This window comes from Aulonocara stuartgranti, assembly GCF_965226115.1.
Source record: "Aulonocara stuartgranti genome assembly, chromosome: 20".
NCBI classification, from domain to species: domain Eukaryota; kingdom Metazoa; phylum Chordata; class Actinopteri; order Cichliformes; family Cichlidae; genus Aulonocara; species Aulonocara stuartgranti.
This window is the reverse complement of record NC_138956.1, coordinates 20223758-20239189: the sequence shown is the minus strand read 5'-3', so window position 1 is coordinate 20239189 and position 15432 is coordinate 20223758. Positions and strand designations below refer to the sequence as shown.

Below are 15432 nucleotides of genomic sequence, written 5' to 3'. Positions count from 1 at the left end.
GTTTGTGCTGTTTGTGTAAAACCCATCTGTTTCCTCATCTCTCTGTTGGCAGAGGGTCCACCTCATCCGTATGCTTCTCTTTTTGAAGTCATGTCAAAATCGCATTTTTATGCATCTTAGATATCCAACTTGTCATCAGCACTCAGGCAAAAGTCAAGGAGGTTATTCCTTAAATAGCTCCTTTTTCCTTCATATACAATGTACGCAGTAACAAGGACAGCACTGCATTGCATTATAATTAGCAGAGCTGCAATAATTAGCTGATTAGCGTATAAGTTCATCAATCAGCAACTATTCTGATTACAGAAAAATAACAAAGCAAATTTTAGACCAAAATTCAAAATATTTACTTCTTAAATGTGAGGACGTTTACACAAACTTCAGATTTATTTTTTTTTGTTCTGATGAGGATTAAAAAATATTTTACAGAATTTGCTGATTATGAAAAGGGCAGTTCAAACCCATATTCAATTGTTGTGCTTTTTTAAAGCATACTAATTAATGTCAGTTGAAACATGATAAGAAGATAGTACTGAATTGTGTTCAACTCGATGAATTCGGTAGGCATGTCTGATTATTTTATCACAGCCTTTTTGTCAGGTCACTCTAAAAAGGACTAGTGATTCATCTGAAAATGGAAATGTGCCTGTAAAATAGCAAATATGACCTTCATCGTTTTTGATGGAGACGCATTAAATGATCACGGTGTATAAATTCTGACCAATCTTGTAGGAGAACTGACTCTTGTGAACAATGAATCAACGGATGGACAGACAGACGCTTTGCCACATAAAAAATAATCGTTAACTTTCTTTATTGTGTGCTTTTTCTCATTTTTTTGTGAATGAATTACACTCAGAAGATGAGCGTTGGGTGCAGGCGACCATAATTGTGTAAAAGCTAACTAACAGAACAACTATCTAAGATTTTTCAGTACAATTGTGGCTTTAAAATAAAAACAATTTTCTAAATAAACATCAACATATAACAATATAACAACAATAACAATAATATAATTACAACAATATTAAAGAACTCAAATCATTTTCTGTCCTGTTATTTCTTGTTTAGCCAACTCAATTTTTAATACCTTTGTAGTTCAGCATATCACACTGGGAAAAAAAATTACTATAACTATTTTTGAACACACACATTGTCCTATACATGCATAGATAAACAACGAATAATTTAATAGGGATCACTTTGCATGAGCGTTACTGTCTGTCTGATTTAAAGAGGCCAGATGCTTATCCATCAGCTGTTATGTGTTCACATGTGTTTAAATATTGGCTTGCTTAAGTAAGTGGAGCGCCCTCTGTTGGGTTTGAGTTAAACAGCAGTAAAGACTCAGTGTAGTCAGTCACCTCCAGGTTAACTGATATTTACTGACTTTTGGAGGTTGTTTTGTTTTTCTTTTATGACTTCATGAAATGAGATCATCTACTGGCCGGTTCTGGTCCTCAGAACAAACTGTTTTGATGTGAGTTGCTGAGTTATAGAGATACACTCTCTGGTCACTTTACTAGCACACCTGTTCAACTGCAAATATCTAATCAGCCAATCACATGGCAGCAACTCAGAGCATTTAGAAATGTATACATGGTCAAGATGACCTGCTGAAACTCAAACTGAGCATCAGAATGGGGAAGAAAGGTGAATTACGTGCGGTATTTTCACCACACAACCATCTCTAATGTTTTGAGAGAAAGGTCTGAAAAAGAGAAAATACCCAGTGAGGAGCACTTCTCTGTGTGATCCCTTTAGCAATGCCAGAAGTCAAGAGGAGAATGACCAGACTGCAATCCTTCCTTGTATCAGTGGTTCAGGTTGGTGGCAGTGGTGGTGCAATGGTATGAGGGCATATTTTCTTGGAACCTTGGGTCCCTTAGTACCATGTGAGCATTGTTTAAACACCACACCCTACCTGAATATTGATGCTGACCCTGTCACACATCTTCTGACGGCTGCTTTGTCAAAAAACTCTAATCATCTCTTGGAACAGGAAATTCACATCATGGATGACAAACCTGCAGCAACTGTGTGATGCTATCATGTCAACATGGACTGAAATCTCCAAGGAATAGTTCCAGCATTGTCGAATCTATGCCACAGAGAATTAAGCCAGTTCTGAAGGCAAAATGAGGTCCAACACAGTACTAGCAAAGTGTATCTAATTAGATGGCCAGGGAATGCAAGTTATACCTTGTGGTGCCAAAAAAGAAAAGAAAACTCAGCAGCAATGTCTATTGGAAGAAATCATGATTTAGTTAATCAAACTTGCGTGCAAATCTCTTTCTATACCAAACCAGATCTGCCAATCCTATGATTCTGCAGAAGAATCACCTCGAGCGCCACAAGATGAGTGACGTTTACTTCTTATATGTTTAAGGGAAGACGGAAAACTCCAAAACCTGGAAACTCACACCAAACAATCTGGGAAAAACAGCACTATTGGAAGGAGGGAAATCATGTTAATTTGATTTTTGGATGAACTGTTTCTTTTGGCTTTACAGTTGGAAAAAAATGTCTCTGTGCTTTTGTTTTTGCTATAAGGTCAATGAACGGTGCACTGAGTGTGACTGCAGTTTAATCCACATCTAAATAACCTCTCTCCGAAGCACCACTTGTTCTCTCTCTGTAGATGAGATTTGGGGTGCAAATTTATTTCAAGGCGAGGAAGATCATTAAACAGAAATCTCATTCTCATGTACTTGAAGGAGATAGTGCAGAAAATAATTTCATAGATTTCGGCAGCGACAGCCATCGGCGAGTAATCAACATCACTGAGCGAATCAGTCACACGTTCGGCCGGAAACACGCAGACATCCGCTGTTGCTAAACTGTGCTAAGATCTCACACACATTCATCTATCACAAAGAAGACTGAAAAGCAGCATCAGAATAATTATCACTTTAAAAGCATGTCAACTTGTAAAAAAAATAATACTGCGTAGATAAATATAGCTCACTTCCTTGTCTGAAAGCTGGCAGGTAATTTTCTCCAGCTGCTCTAAGTGTGACAATCCCACGGGGACTGAAATCTAATATTAACAGCAAATCATTATGTGGGAACTGTTCTTCCGTGACCTGCCGCTGTACCTGTGTGACTAACTCAATCTAAGTAATTGAGATATGTTAACAACTCACATACCACCCTGCTGTGACAGCAGAGGGTCACGCAGAGTGTAGTGGGACTCTGAACACACTTTAACGCTGGAGATGATTTAAATGTCTATACTGCTTGACTGACACGGTCTCTTGTCTTCATGTGACGCTGGTTTCTTTTCAAACGGCTTTTGATTGGCGGCAAAGCAACAATTCGACTATGGTATGAAGTGGTGAATGAGAGGGGAGAGACATGTCACCGTACTTATTTACTATACTGCAGTTATTCATGCAGGGACACTAAATCGTGGAGCCCATGTCAGCATATTATGATCCATGTCACTATATTAGAGTTTAAGTGGGGTTTTCAGTATTCTGGTGTCAGCTAAATTGCTCTTTCGGAAACAAAGTAGAAAATGTGAGGCAGTTTTCAAAGCTAAGCTGTTCTCCAGTGAAATAATAAACAGATTGCTGTTTCTACACAATCACCTGACAATGAGGCAAAAAAAAAAGAAGAAGCTGATTACACCCACTGCAGCATAACAGGATCCATTTTGTTCATCTTTAATCTGTAATATTATATTATATGCTGATACCTCTGTTAATGATTACACATTATATATAGGCCACTTTCATGTTCTAACTGATCCCCGTGTGACCAATTAATCACCATAAAAGGCGCTGCCACTGCATTTCAAAGAATTTCTAATAATTCAATATACTGGGCTGCCTCTTCTGTCCAAGAAATCAGTTTTAATTGTCTCATTAGAAGATGATGCTGTAGCTTGCTGTAGCTGTGGCTTGGAGAAAACAATAGTTGTTTCCGCTCCACTGCCGCAGATCTTTTGAAGTTTACTTACCTGTGTGAGCCCAGACATCCTTTTTTTCCCCATGTAGCCACAGCAACCTGGCTGGGTCTTTGAAATCCCTGCAAAAATAGAATATGAACAAGTGAGGAGGAGGAGGAGGAGGAGGAAGAGGCCCATATCGTGCAACAGTCCACAAAAAAAACAGTGACCTCATTAATAGAAACCACTGCCACCGAAGGGCTCTGGGGTTGTTGCAGCTCTACATAACTGCACGATTAATTTCTGGAGTGAATTTTAATGGGACACAGCAGTTTTGCAGGCATGCGTTATATCTACACGTCTTTAAATGCTACCAAACGCACACCTAAAGTTTCTACTGTGGTTGAAACCCTGTGACCGCTGCCCTCGAGAGGGCATGGCAATTGTGTGATTGACAGAGAGAATAACCAATCAAAACCTTTCATTTTTAACAACAGGAAGTAAAGAAACAGTCGAGTGTACTGTAGTCGGGGGGTATGCTAAATGTTTCGGCTGTACTGTGGTGCAAAATCTCCGCTGAAGCTGGTGTTTTTAACCGGCAGAAATATGTCGATAGCGCCCAGTGACCGTGGACCGGCGGGCGGTGACCAAAGCACCGACAACAGGTCGATTCACTCGGACACCGTGGAGGAGGTCCATAACATCCCGATGCAGGTCATCATCAGACCATTTCCTCCAGTGCTGGACGAGCAGAAAGTCCAGAGCCTGATGGACACAATAAGGGTGACACGGTTGTTTTATGTTATCATTTGTTTGTGGATGATGAAGTTTCAGGGTAAATATTGGCCTCAGTTTAGCCACACACCTCTGTAGTGACAGGTTTTACTATAACAGTGCCAAATACGCTAAACCAGGCACTGTTGCGTTACAAGAAAAAAAACCCCCCAAACATCTGCAAACATTGGAAAACGTCTTTGTTTTCCAAGTACCTTTTTAACTTCCCAAACACTGCCCCAACTCCTCCCAATAAATGACGTACTTGTGATGAAGACCGTTGGCGCCCCCGGTCCAGCTGAAGACATGGCAGTTTTTTTCCTGCATTAACCTGCATGGCTTCTCTGCTTTCTCCACTTTCACTGTATGCAAAACAACTACAGAAAAGTGGCTGTTACGTCATTAAAAAGAAAATCAAAAGAAGCTGGTATTTTATCAAGTGTTGACTTTTGTATTTTTGAGCCAATCACAATATAGGACATTGTTTCAGTATGATAGATAGATAGAGATTACACAGGATTGGTGTTAAATGGTGGGATTTTCTTCAAAAATTAATATATATTTAGTTAGAAATAGTTCCTTCCTCACTTTATTGGGAAGATTTTAGAATTATTTTAGTCCTTTGGTTTATCAGATAAATAGAATATATGTATGACACTTTTTACTTTTTCTTGTCGCTTAAATTTCACTCCACACCTTGTTGTAGGCTTTAACTGACACTTTATCTTTCCTTCCAGGAGACGGCAGACATCAGCGTTGTTCCTCCTATTGATGTGCTCTGGATCAAAGGCAGCGAGGGAGGAAATTACTACTACTCCTTTGGAGGCTGTCACAGGTTTGCTGCCTATCAGAGGTTGAACATGCAGACCATTCCAGCAAAGATCATCAAATCTAACATCTCAGACCTAAGCACTTACTTGGGGGCTTCAACGCCTGATCTGCGGTGATGCTGGAGCAGCTTGGAGCTTTCCACCCCACTCCACCCCCCGCTTCAAATGTACTTGCCTCAGGTGGATCATACATAATATGGCTGTAACTCTCCTGTTGGTGACTGCGGAGCAAAGGCTTTGCCAGCAGGGGGAAATGTAGCTCTTTAGTTAAATATGTTACATTTTGTGATTTGAAACAGCTTAAATGTATGCATGTTAATCATGTGATAGCTTTAATGTTGCCAAATACCATCTGCACATACACATTTAACAGTTTTCTTAAAGTTCTTTATTTAAAAAATATGACAGCTGAGATTGGGCTAAGATAAGTTTTTTTTTTTGTTTTGTTTTTTTTTTTAACTTAAATCGACTTATAGTGTGAAAGTATGAAAGAGAAAATGAATTTAGCACATCTTCATCTTGGCTATAAAATGAAACCTTAGCATCGAGCCCAATAACAATAGACAAAAGTGAGAGTGTCGGTCATCTTACTTCATGTAAGGAGAAAGGTGAGATGAGCTGTCGGAGAAAACGAGGCACCAACTATTCCATAAACCCAATTTTAAAAGTATAGCCCTATATAAAAGAATTTACTACAAGCTCTCAATTTTGCTGGTTTTATTGGTGATCATGGAATAAATATTACAACTAATTTACCTACATTTATTAATGATTCATTTTTTAAAAAGAAATAAACACCAGTCTTAAATTAAATGAACCTTTTATCCATTTGCTTTTTTCCAGTCTGCATTCTCAGCTGTTTGCTAATATCATAAAGATGATGTGAAGAAGATTTTTATAATAACAAACTTCTTAAAAAGTGACATAAACAAAGACATGCTACATATGTATACGATTCAACGCTACAAAAAATTGTAAAGAGAATACGACTTGCATCAATTTTTTTAAAGCATGTAGAGCCTCTATTTTCTCTTTTCCATCATCCTCTATGGTGTCACAACTCTGCTTCATCTAAATCTTTGCATATATGATGCCAGTTACTCATTATTTTGATGCTAGTTGTCTGTGGATGCTCAGATGCAAGTAGTGATCAGCTCAACCCCATCAGCCTTTTAAATGATGAAGCAGTTGTTTTAGCAGTGTGTTTATTCTGTAAACATAATCGAGTAACCCCCCCCCCAGTGGAAGATGGTTGGAGATGATCAGGTGTTTTCACAGCAGACGTTTCTACTTGTCAAAGTTGGAAAAAGCACAGCTGTTGCTGATAAAATGAACAACTTCTCATTTCTGTCGAAGCTCTCCTGTGACAGCGAGCCAGCCTGCACAGCGCGGCAGCAGAAACGGAAGCAGTGAAACTGAATTCAGCTATCATTAATTTTACTTATGTGCTTTTACTGTTGTGACACTTGCTTACAAAAAAAAGCCTGTTGTATCCACCAGTGGCTTTTCTTCAAATTCACCTCTTGAGGTGCTTCTGAGTACTGAGGAAGATTTAAATACACCTTCCCGGTCGCTGGTTGAAGTTATTTTTGTCTGAATTGTATCAGAAGGTCCCCGTGGATCTAGTTATAATTTTAGAATCAAATAGATGACTTTATGTTGCAGCTGCATATTTTCTTTTCAATAACTAAGAGACAATTACTGCAAACTGCTGTTTTTCCCTTTTTTATAAATCCCTGTAGCTCTGGTGTCACACAACCCTGCAGTTTTTCAGTCATATTCACCCACGTTGTTCATGCACAGTCAACTTTGATTTTGATGTTCCAGACAGCATAAGACAACGAGTTAATAGAAAGGAGCCTATAGACCAGATGGCTTGCCGAAGGAGTGAGGTGTTATGAGAACATCAAGCTGACAAAATGCAAGATGTTAAGTCTTGCTGAATCTGCTCATTGTGCTTGCCGTCAGTCTGTCTCTTTCTGTTGTTTCTTTTTTTTTTTTTTTTTTTTTGCCTGTCCCATTTGGTTCTTTAGCCATCAGAATTGTTGTCTGAAGACCAACAAGGATACCCAATGGATTTACTTTGCCAAATGGATCTTCGTGGCATTGCCGTATTGGTCCATTTGGTCGATCTTTGTTTTTATTATTTATTATATTTTATTTTCAGATGTTACAGATGGGACAGACATGAGTGAGGGATAGGAAAGGGAGAAAGAAAGAGGAAGGAAAGGAAAAACAGAAGGGGAGAGGGACAGTGAGAAAGGGGGGAGAAAAAAAATAAGAATCTCCTGGATCACCTGTTGAGAGAAGAATAAAAAACAAGCAAAAAAACAAAAAAAAACAAAGCAACATACTAAACACAACACCATCGCATTAATCTAGCTAAGTGTAAACAGCAGTAAATACTAAATATTCAATGTTGTTGTGCAGTACGCAGGACAGATGTGCTTCGAAGTAGTAGCCAAGAAAGGTGTAATTTAAGTCTACGAGCAGTGAACACCCGTGTGCATACCTGTGTGGATCAGCGTTCTTGTATTCCAAAGGTTTCTCCATGTAACGATCTGCTAGGGAGTGTGGGGGGGGGCATAGCCCCGTCCTCCAGGGTATGAAGCAGGTATGGAGGAGATCAAAACTCCAGACATCCAGAGGCCCCCAGAACACAAGAGACCAAAGTGATCCCCAGTGTTGTTTCAAAGTGATCCCCAGTGTAACCATCCAGATTGTGTTTTGACAAAGAAAGCGGAGGATCCTTCAACGTACTGGTCAGCTCGTATCAAATACTTTAACCAAGGCGATCTCAGATGCATACGAAAAATAACCCTGATTAGTTGCTCGCTCTTCAGGCTATGGTTCAGACTACAAATGTTTCTGTCTTGCCCTGCCTCACATAAATAAATGCACACCTCTTTTAACCACACAAACAAACAAAACCCAAAGAAAGAAACAAAAAAAGCAACATTTTACAACTTCAACCTAAAGTGCTCTATCTATGCAAGATAGCATGGGTGCTGTGTTTATTGTTGTGGTTGACCTTCAGGCAGGCCTTGCTTACTAAATCAAGCCAGACAGCAGTTCCTTTGCCTCAGTCTTAGAGGAAGGAACTGTCGTCTTACAGAATAATATAAGTACGCTATACATTGAGTCGTGGCCTTTCCAACATCAGCTGAGAGCAACCTGCTGATCTCCCTTTGTGGCCATCGAGGAAGTGAAGGGAGACCCGGTGCAGCTTTTACCGAGAGGCCCCTAAAGGACTCTAAATTTCACCTTTGAATCGTCGCGTGTGAGAAGATTTCCTGTGGCTCCCTCACTGTCTGGAAGTAACCGTATCCTCAAAGGGGTTTTGACACGCAATACTGGTATGAAAAAATACATTGCACCTGTTGCTTCAGGGGAGCGGTTTCCATGGGTGGTTCTGCACACTTTATCTTTGAGGATTTAAACAGATCAAGGGGATTTGAGGGTTAAGAAGAGGAACTGTTTGAGGCAAATGGATGGATTCTAACACACACACACAACTCACAAATGAATTTTGTTTTTGGGAGAGGTGGTTGGTGACGTTCTTGCCAATTGTTTGCCCGACTTGTGTTTCAGCCAATTTCCTGTTTCCGGGCTTAATCACATGTTGAAGGCTGTCATTATTCAGAAAGAGAGAGAAACGCCTACAGTTTATGAGTATTTAAAGAGCCTGCTCCTGTACCTGAGGAAATTGTTTTATTGATAAAAACAGTGCAACACATTGATCAATAAAACATTATGTGACCACAGCAGCGTGACGAGGCACCAGGATAGCACACGGATAAATTGAGGCCACGCCACTTCCATAGACTGGATTTCCATTTCTCATTTACTTTTTGGCTGTTTGCTGATGTATTGCTTTTACTGGTATTTACTTCATGTTTACAAGCCTTTTATTTGGTGGTGCTTTTTTGCACTGAACAGGGTTTGATGTAGTTACAAATATTTTAAAAAAGAAACACCGAAACAAATACACAGAAGTGGACAAATGAAACAAAAACTGGCTATTTTTGTATCAAACATCAGCATGAATAATAATGGAAGACTATAAAACAAACTGACTGATATTAAAATTGATGTTTTTGATGTGCACACTTATAAAATAGTTCTGACAGTATCTTAACTGTCTTTCCTTTTTTGTGCTATTTTGAGGGAACCCATGCAGATTGTGGGGCTCTAAGCAATAACTTTTATAATGAGGAGGTTAGGAAGAGTTAATAAGCATGTTGGACTTTAAAAGCTCTATTCACATTAAAAGCACTAATTAAGGAAAAGGTCATTAGATGAGTATCTTGTTTATGTAGCTGTTAGAGTGGCTTCTGCTTTAAAAATAAAAAATAAAAACGTTAGACTTCAGTAATGAATGGCTTTTGAACCTTTTCTGATTACAGCAGGCTTTGTGTCTGCAACACATAGACATCAAATATCTTGAATTCAATAAAAAAAACAAAACAACAACAACCAAAAAACATCAGAACATGTCTTTCATCTTCACTTTGTTTTCGTCATATCTGCTGGAAAAGAACTGGAGTATCATCTTCAGCATCCAAATCCTATTGAAAAACATTTTTATCATTGTTGAAATTATATGCCTGTAATGGTATAGAACTGTATGAATTAAAATGATGCAATTTTCTACAATACTAACCAGCTTATTGTTGTGTCAGATATTCCAGTAAAAATCTGTGTAGAAATCAATTTTTCTCCATGTTTGTGGATTTCATTTTTGTGGCAGATTCATCTTGAAATGCATTATAAAGTCATCAATCTTTATCTAGAAAGTGACTCAGTGGCGCAGTCAAACTGCTTACATACTATTAAGTTGATTCTGGCTTCCTTGTTTAGTTTGTCCACATTTTAAAATGAAGCTGAAAAATGATCTCTGGTTAGCCAGCTCACCCATTTGTTCCACTTGGGGAGGCATTACAGCCAAACCCTCTTGAAAGAGTTTAGGTTTAACTCCGTTTAAGTCGATGAGGACTTCTCACAGCTTCCTATCCGGAATTCCCTCAGACTGCTGGTGGCTGCAGGCGTGTAATTTGTGCCAGATTTGCAACGCCGTATCCACCCTCTGACCTAAAAACAGAGACACATTGTGCACAAACCTTCTACTCTATGTAGCTTTGTGAAAGTGTTCATGTGGCTTAATGACAATAGGCTGTATTTCACTCAGCCTGCAGAACTGTGATGTGGCTCTTTTGGAGAGTTTCCACTATAAATGATGATCAAAGTAATTGGAAAGCATTGTCAGTGATCAATTATCGGGTATTTAACATCTGCTTACTTCTCAAGAATTGCTCTGTAGACTTTAGTTGGAGGTGTAGGAAAAAGCCCAAGACGCCTGTTGTGGCATCGGCTAAATATGATACAGCCAGGGGACAAACAAAAACTCTATACAACATTTTTGCTCAGCTTGCATGTAATAACTTTAATGCAAAACAGAACTATTGTTAAAGGGAACAGAGTCTTTTCATTTTCAAAACCATATTTGCATTATTGGACTTCCTTAGAAAACCTACACTTTGGTACAGCCCCTCCATTCATTCACTTATGGAAACTTACTTTTGATTGGCTGCCCCTCATAAACTAACGATTGTGAAAAGGAAAGTGTGCGTTAATGAAAGTATGAATAGCAAGACTCATCTTCTCAAAACTTATTCATAAACCTATAATCTGTAACAATTTTATTTATACAGCGCCAAATAACAGCAACAGTTGCCTCAAGGCACCTTATATTGAAAGGTAAAGACCCTACAGTAATATATAGAAAACAGGGAAAACCCTAACAATTAGATGAGACCCTATAAACAAGCACTTTGGTGACAGCGGGAAGGAAAAATTCCCTTAGAAGAAATCTCCGGCAGAACCAGGTTGAGTAAGTCCCTTCTGAGGTTAGGGGAGGAAAACAGGACAAAGACACACAAAACTCAACGCATCATGGGAAGCCGCTGGCAGCCTCGGGGTATTGCAGTATAACGAAGGGAGGATTCAGGGTCACCTGATCCAGCCCTAACTATATGCTTTAGGAAAGGAAGCTTTAAGCCTAACCATAAAAATTAGAGATGGTGTCTGTCTCTTAAATTTGAGAGTTGGTTCCAAACAAGACAGGTCTGAAAACTGAAGGCTCTACCTCCCATTGTGCTTTTATATACCCTAAGAACCAGCAGTCTGAGAGCAAAGTGCTCTATAGGGGTAATACAGTACTATGAGCTCTTATGTGTGAACTACAATTTCAAAAGATCTTTGAATGGGAGGAAGAAGCACGATGGTAAGTGACACAAGAGAAACGAAACAGACATTTAGAAACCTCTTGAGGTGGGTGATGCACCCAAAATCTAAGGTCAAATGACCGTGAGCATCTTTTTCCAATGAATCTTTACCTAGCCTTAGTGCTGCTGAAAGAAAAAGTCCCCAAATCCTAAAAGACCCACAATAAATAAGTCCCTTCTACTGATATTTTAATTTTTTCCAGCCTGTCTGTGGCTGCAAGCCTTGAGCTACTGATGATGTAATTTGATCACAAATGCAATACATCATCTGTAAAATGGCTAGTTTCTTTCAGTGTACCCAACATCACTAAACCGGACAAAATACTGCATTTACTGGAATCTCTTTGAGCTCCAGATTTAGTGTTAAAATGTGTATTTAGCACAGCAGGAAAGTGTGTCCAAGGTCAGCTCAAAATAAACTTCAGAGCCCATGCTGATTGTAAAAAAAGAAACGTGTCACATTGTGCAATAGTGTTGAGCCCACTGATGTCTTTTTAATAGCTTTTGAACAACAATGGAGCTTGATGTCACAGAGGAATAAACTATAATTGCTAATACACATGCAACACTGGTTAGTAGGAACTATCCATTGTTGATTTTCTAGCATATGAGTGGATTTCTTGACAGCAGAACAAACACAGTATCACCAGACATGCCCTTTGAAGGGATGTATTCATTAAAAAGGGCATTAATCATCTGTTTTGTGTCAGCAGCACAGGACATCAAAGGAATGGGGCAGAGCACCAAAGTGGTGTTGTCATGCTCTGCACAGCCGTCAGTGACATAAATCAGAATTTAAAGATAGAAGACTGGACAATACTGTGCCTTTGCCACCTCAGAAAGAAATAGAGTGAATTTCTTTCAACTTTTTTTTATCCGCTCTAATTGTGGAGTTAATTAGACACTAGCTCTTTGAAGTTGCACTTGAGCAAATATCTGTTTTGATCTAAATGTTCATGTCAGCGTATTCAACTACTCAGAAATGTCCATTTTTGATGTACAGTGCTTAACAAATTTATTAGACCACCACCCAATGTAAGGTCTATGCCACAGCCGCCCTACAGTTACAGTACTGATAATTAACCAGTTCATTTTTCATGGTTCTGTAATGGTTAACTCACCAGTAGGCACACCTACCTAAAACATTTTTTTTAAATGCTGAAATGTAATTATTGTAATTATTGATTAATTTTCAAATATATTGTTTTACAAGAAGCAGAACAAGATAGTAAAGTACTTCATTATCATTATTATTATAAGTATTATTAAAGCCACTTTTAAATGACTAACCATTTTATGCTTTAGTAAATTTACATCTATTTCACAAAGTATATTTTCTAAGTTTTGTTGCAGTAGAAGTGCTTTTGTACAGGAAAAAAAATGCATGGTGTGACTGTAAGTAGCAGTTCCTGCACCAACCTTCTTAAAATGTCGGTGTGTGGCATTAATAACAGATGCAGCCTGGTCCTTGGTAAAGGAAAATCAATGGTTTATTTCTGTTTATCCCAAGAGTGTGTACTAAATGTCATGAAAGTCCAATCAGACGCTGTTTTAACTTAGCACCAGACTCATTAGACTAGATACCTCATAGAAAAAGAGAACTTGAATGCAGGACACCAGCAAAAGAAAAAAAGTTCAAATAATTTTAATTCAAGGATAGAATCATACAGGAAAGCGTAAGTCATTAAGATAAAAAAAAGGAACTGGCAAGAGGAAGACATGAGAAACACCTGGAAGGACTAGAAAGCTACGCTACAGGAAACAACAATCTGGCCTAAAACAAAGGCGTTGGTTACCTGGCATATCAGTTGTACCTAAAGCCAGAAATGTCAGCCTCACCAGACAAAAATCACAGGATCTTAGTCCCGATTCTCATCCTCTTTAAAGACCACAAATTTATATACAGAATTCTGCACCCCTGACAGCCATCAACAGAACAGCAAAATGTGCAACAGCTCACACAGAAAACCTTCATCTGTGTGATCTGCTGTTCTCAGAGATATCTAAAGCGCAATGATACAGACCTCAGTGGGTGGCAAACACAACATGCTTTTACTTCATCACTCTAGATAATTTGAGCTTCTCCTTTTTGCAAAGGCACAAAAGTCTATCACAGTTCCATGAAATGCGAGAGTTGTTCTCAGAAAGCTTAATCTTGGTGCCAAGTCAGAATTCTCACAAACTACTGTAGGGCACGCGAACCGGAGCAGCTGCAAATTCACATACTGCACAAAGATAATAAATTCCCGGCAAGACTTCCTGATAGATGTAATTAACCGTACAGCAATCTAATTTGTTGGTTAATAGTTGAGCGGCTTCGTTGACCTTTAATGTGTTATTACTGGATCATCAGATTTCAAAACAAATTAAAATCGTTTGGCGTGTCTTCTTCTAGCTCATAATATTTTTAATTAATTCAGATGAAGTTGAATCTCTGGAGAGAGTATCTTAATTCTGAAGCTGAACATTCACACAGCCTTTAGCTCTGCGGGGTCCTGTGTTTGATTCATTTTGTTTTGTAAGCCCTCCCTCAGCAGACAGTTTGGGTGTCTGACTGTTGATGCAGCTGAGACACACTGAAGTGGCTGAATGTGCTGCCGACTTGCCTCTGCTCATGTGGCTTCAGAGACACTGAATCATCCGTTTTGCACCACTTTGTTTTTATAAACTATGGGCAGCAACTGATTAAATTCTTGTGATTCCAGGATCATCTGTTCATTGTTTGTTTACTCTTACTTAACTTTCTCCCACTGTGACCTGTGATCCTCAGTAAGAGCTAAAAACAGCTTTCAATATGGGGACACAACAGTATTTACTCAAGCTAGTCTAAGTCTGTTGCTGTGCAGTAGATATAGTTAATGTATTCTCCCAAAGAAGAAATAAAAATAAAAATACTTTATTCTTGTTATCATTGTTACTACTAGTACTACTACTACCAAATATGACAGTGGAGAAATCACTTTATAAACTGCATGTGTATGCTTTAAGTTAATTTCGTCTTAGTGTTTACCGATGTGCTTCACCAGCACACAGAAACAGACCTTGGTGGGCGGCAGAAACAAATTTACTGTAAAATAACTAGAGAGCAAACTTCAGTACCTAAATGCCTTTAAAGCTTTACACATTGATCAGTGCTTTGAATTTTGAACATTTCTAATCATGCAACTTCTAATGAAGCATTTATTATATATTAATTAAGAATGGTTGCATCTCATGCACTGGAATGTAGTAGATTTAGTTCAGTACTACACCTTGTACTTTGAATGCTTCTGTGTGATGCTACTTTACAGTTAAAATAAGTACAAATAAAATAAAACAAAAATAAATAGAGCAAAAGAAGTAAAGTGTTTTTTTTTACCCCACTTCCCCTTTACTAACAGTTATTAGTTTGGTTTTACATACAAGGCAAATCAGGAAATTAAAAACTTTAATATTTTTAGACTTAATGAATAATTTAAAGTGGTTTAAAGTAAATAAATACAACATTGCCATGCCACTTAATAAATTCTACTATTCCTACTAGCTACTACTGCTATTACATTAGATGTCATATTCCCATATGCTCCACCTTTTTGGTGACCACACTGTGTTTGTGAGTCTCCAGAGATCCCTTTTTCTTCTAACAACTCTCTCTTGAGTCTCTCCTAACGTT

General features: G+C 38.5%; 1 protein-coding gene and 1 long non-coding RNA gene across 4 annotated transcripts in view; one reads left to right on the top strand and one right to left on the bottom strand.

Annotated features, from left to right (window-relative positions):
• LOC309697100 overlaps positions 1–4310 on the bottom strand; it is a 52309-nt gene extending 47999 nt beyond the window's left edge. For all 3 annotated transcript variants that reach the window (XR_014273752.1, XR_014273753.1, XR_014273754.1), the window contains exons 1-2: positions 4123–4310; positions 3965–4032 (exon numbers count right to left, since the gene is read on the bottom strand). This is a non-coding gene — a long non-coding RNA (uncharacterized lncRNA). The remainder of the gene's footprint in view (positions 1–3964; positions 4033–4122) is intronic.
• A 62-nt stretch (positions 4311–4372) lies between these two features.
• On the top strand, positions 4373–6313 carry srxn1 (sulfiredoxin 1 homolog). The gene is made up of 2 exons (XM_082518751.1): positions 4373–4675; positions 5404–6313. The coding sequence occupies exons 1-2, from the start codon at positions 4436–4438 to the stop codon at positions 5611–5613; spliced, it is 450 nt and encodes a 149-aa protein (XP_082374877.1). The 5' UTR covers positions 4373–4435; the 3' UTR covers positions 5614–6313.
• The last annotated feature ends 9119 nt before the right edge of the window (positions 6314–15432 follow it).

What these genes read in the sequence shown, in the direction of transcription:
- srxn1 (XM_082518751.1), top strand. Translation starts at nt 4,436, where the DNA reads ATGTTTCGGCTGTACTGTGGTGCAAAATCTCCGCTGAAGCTGGTGTTT. An exon ending in GCCTGATGGACACAATAAGG is followed by an intron (nt 4,676 to 5,403) that starts GTGACACGGTTG and finishes CTTTCCTTCCAG; the next exon opens with GAGACGGCAGACATCAGCGT.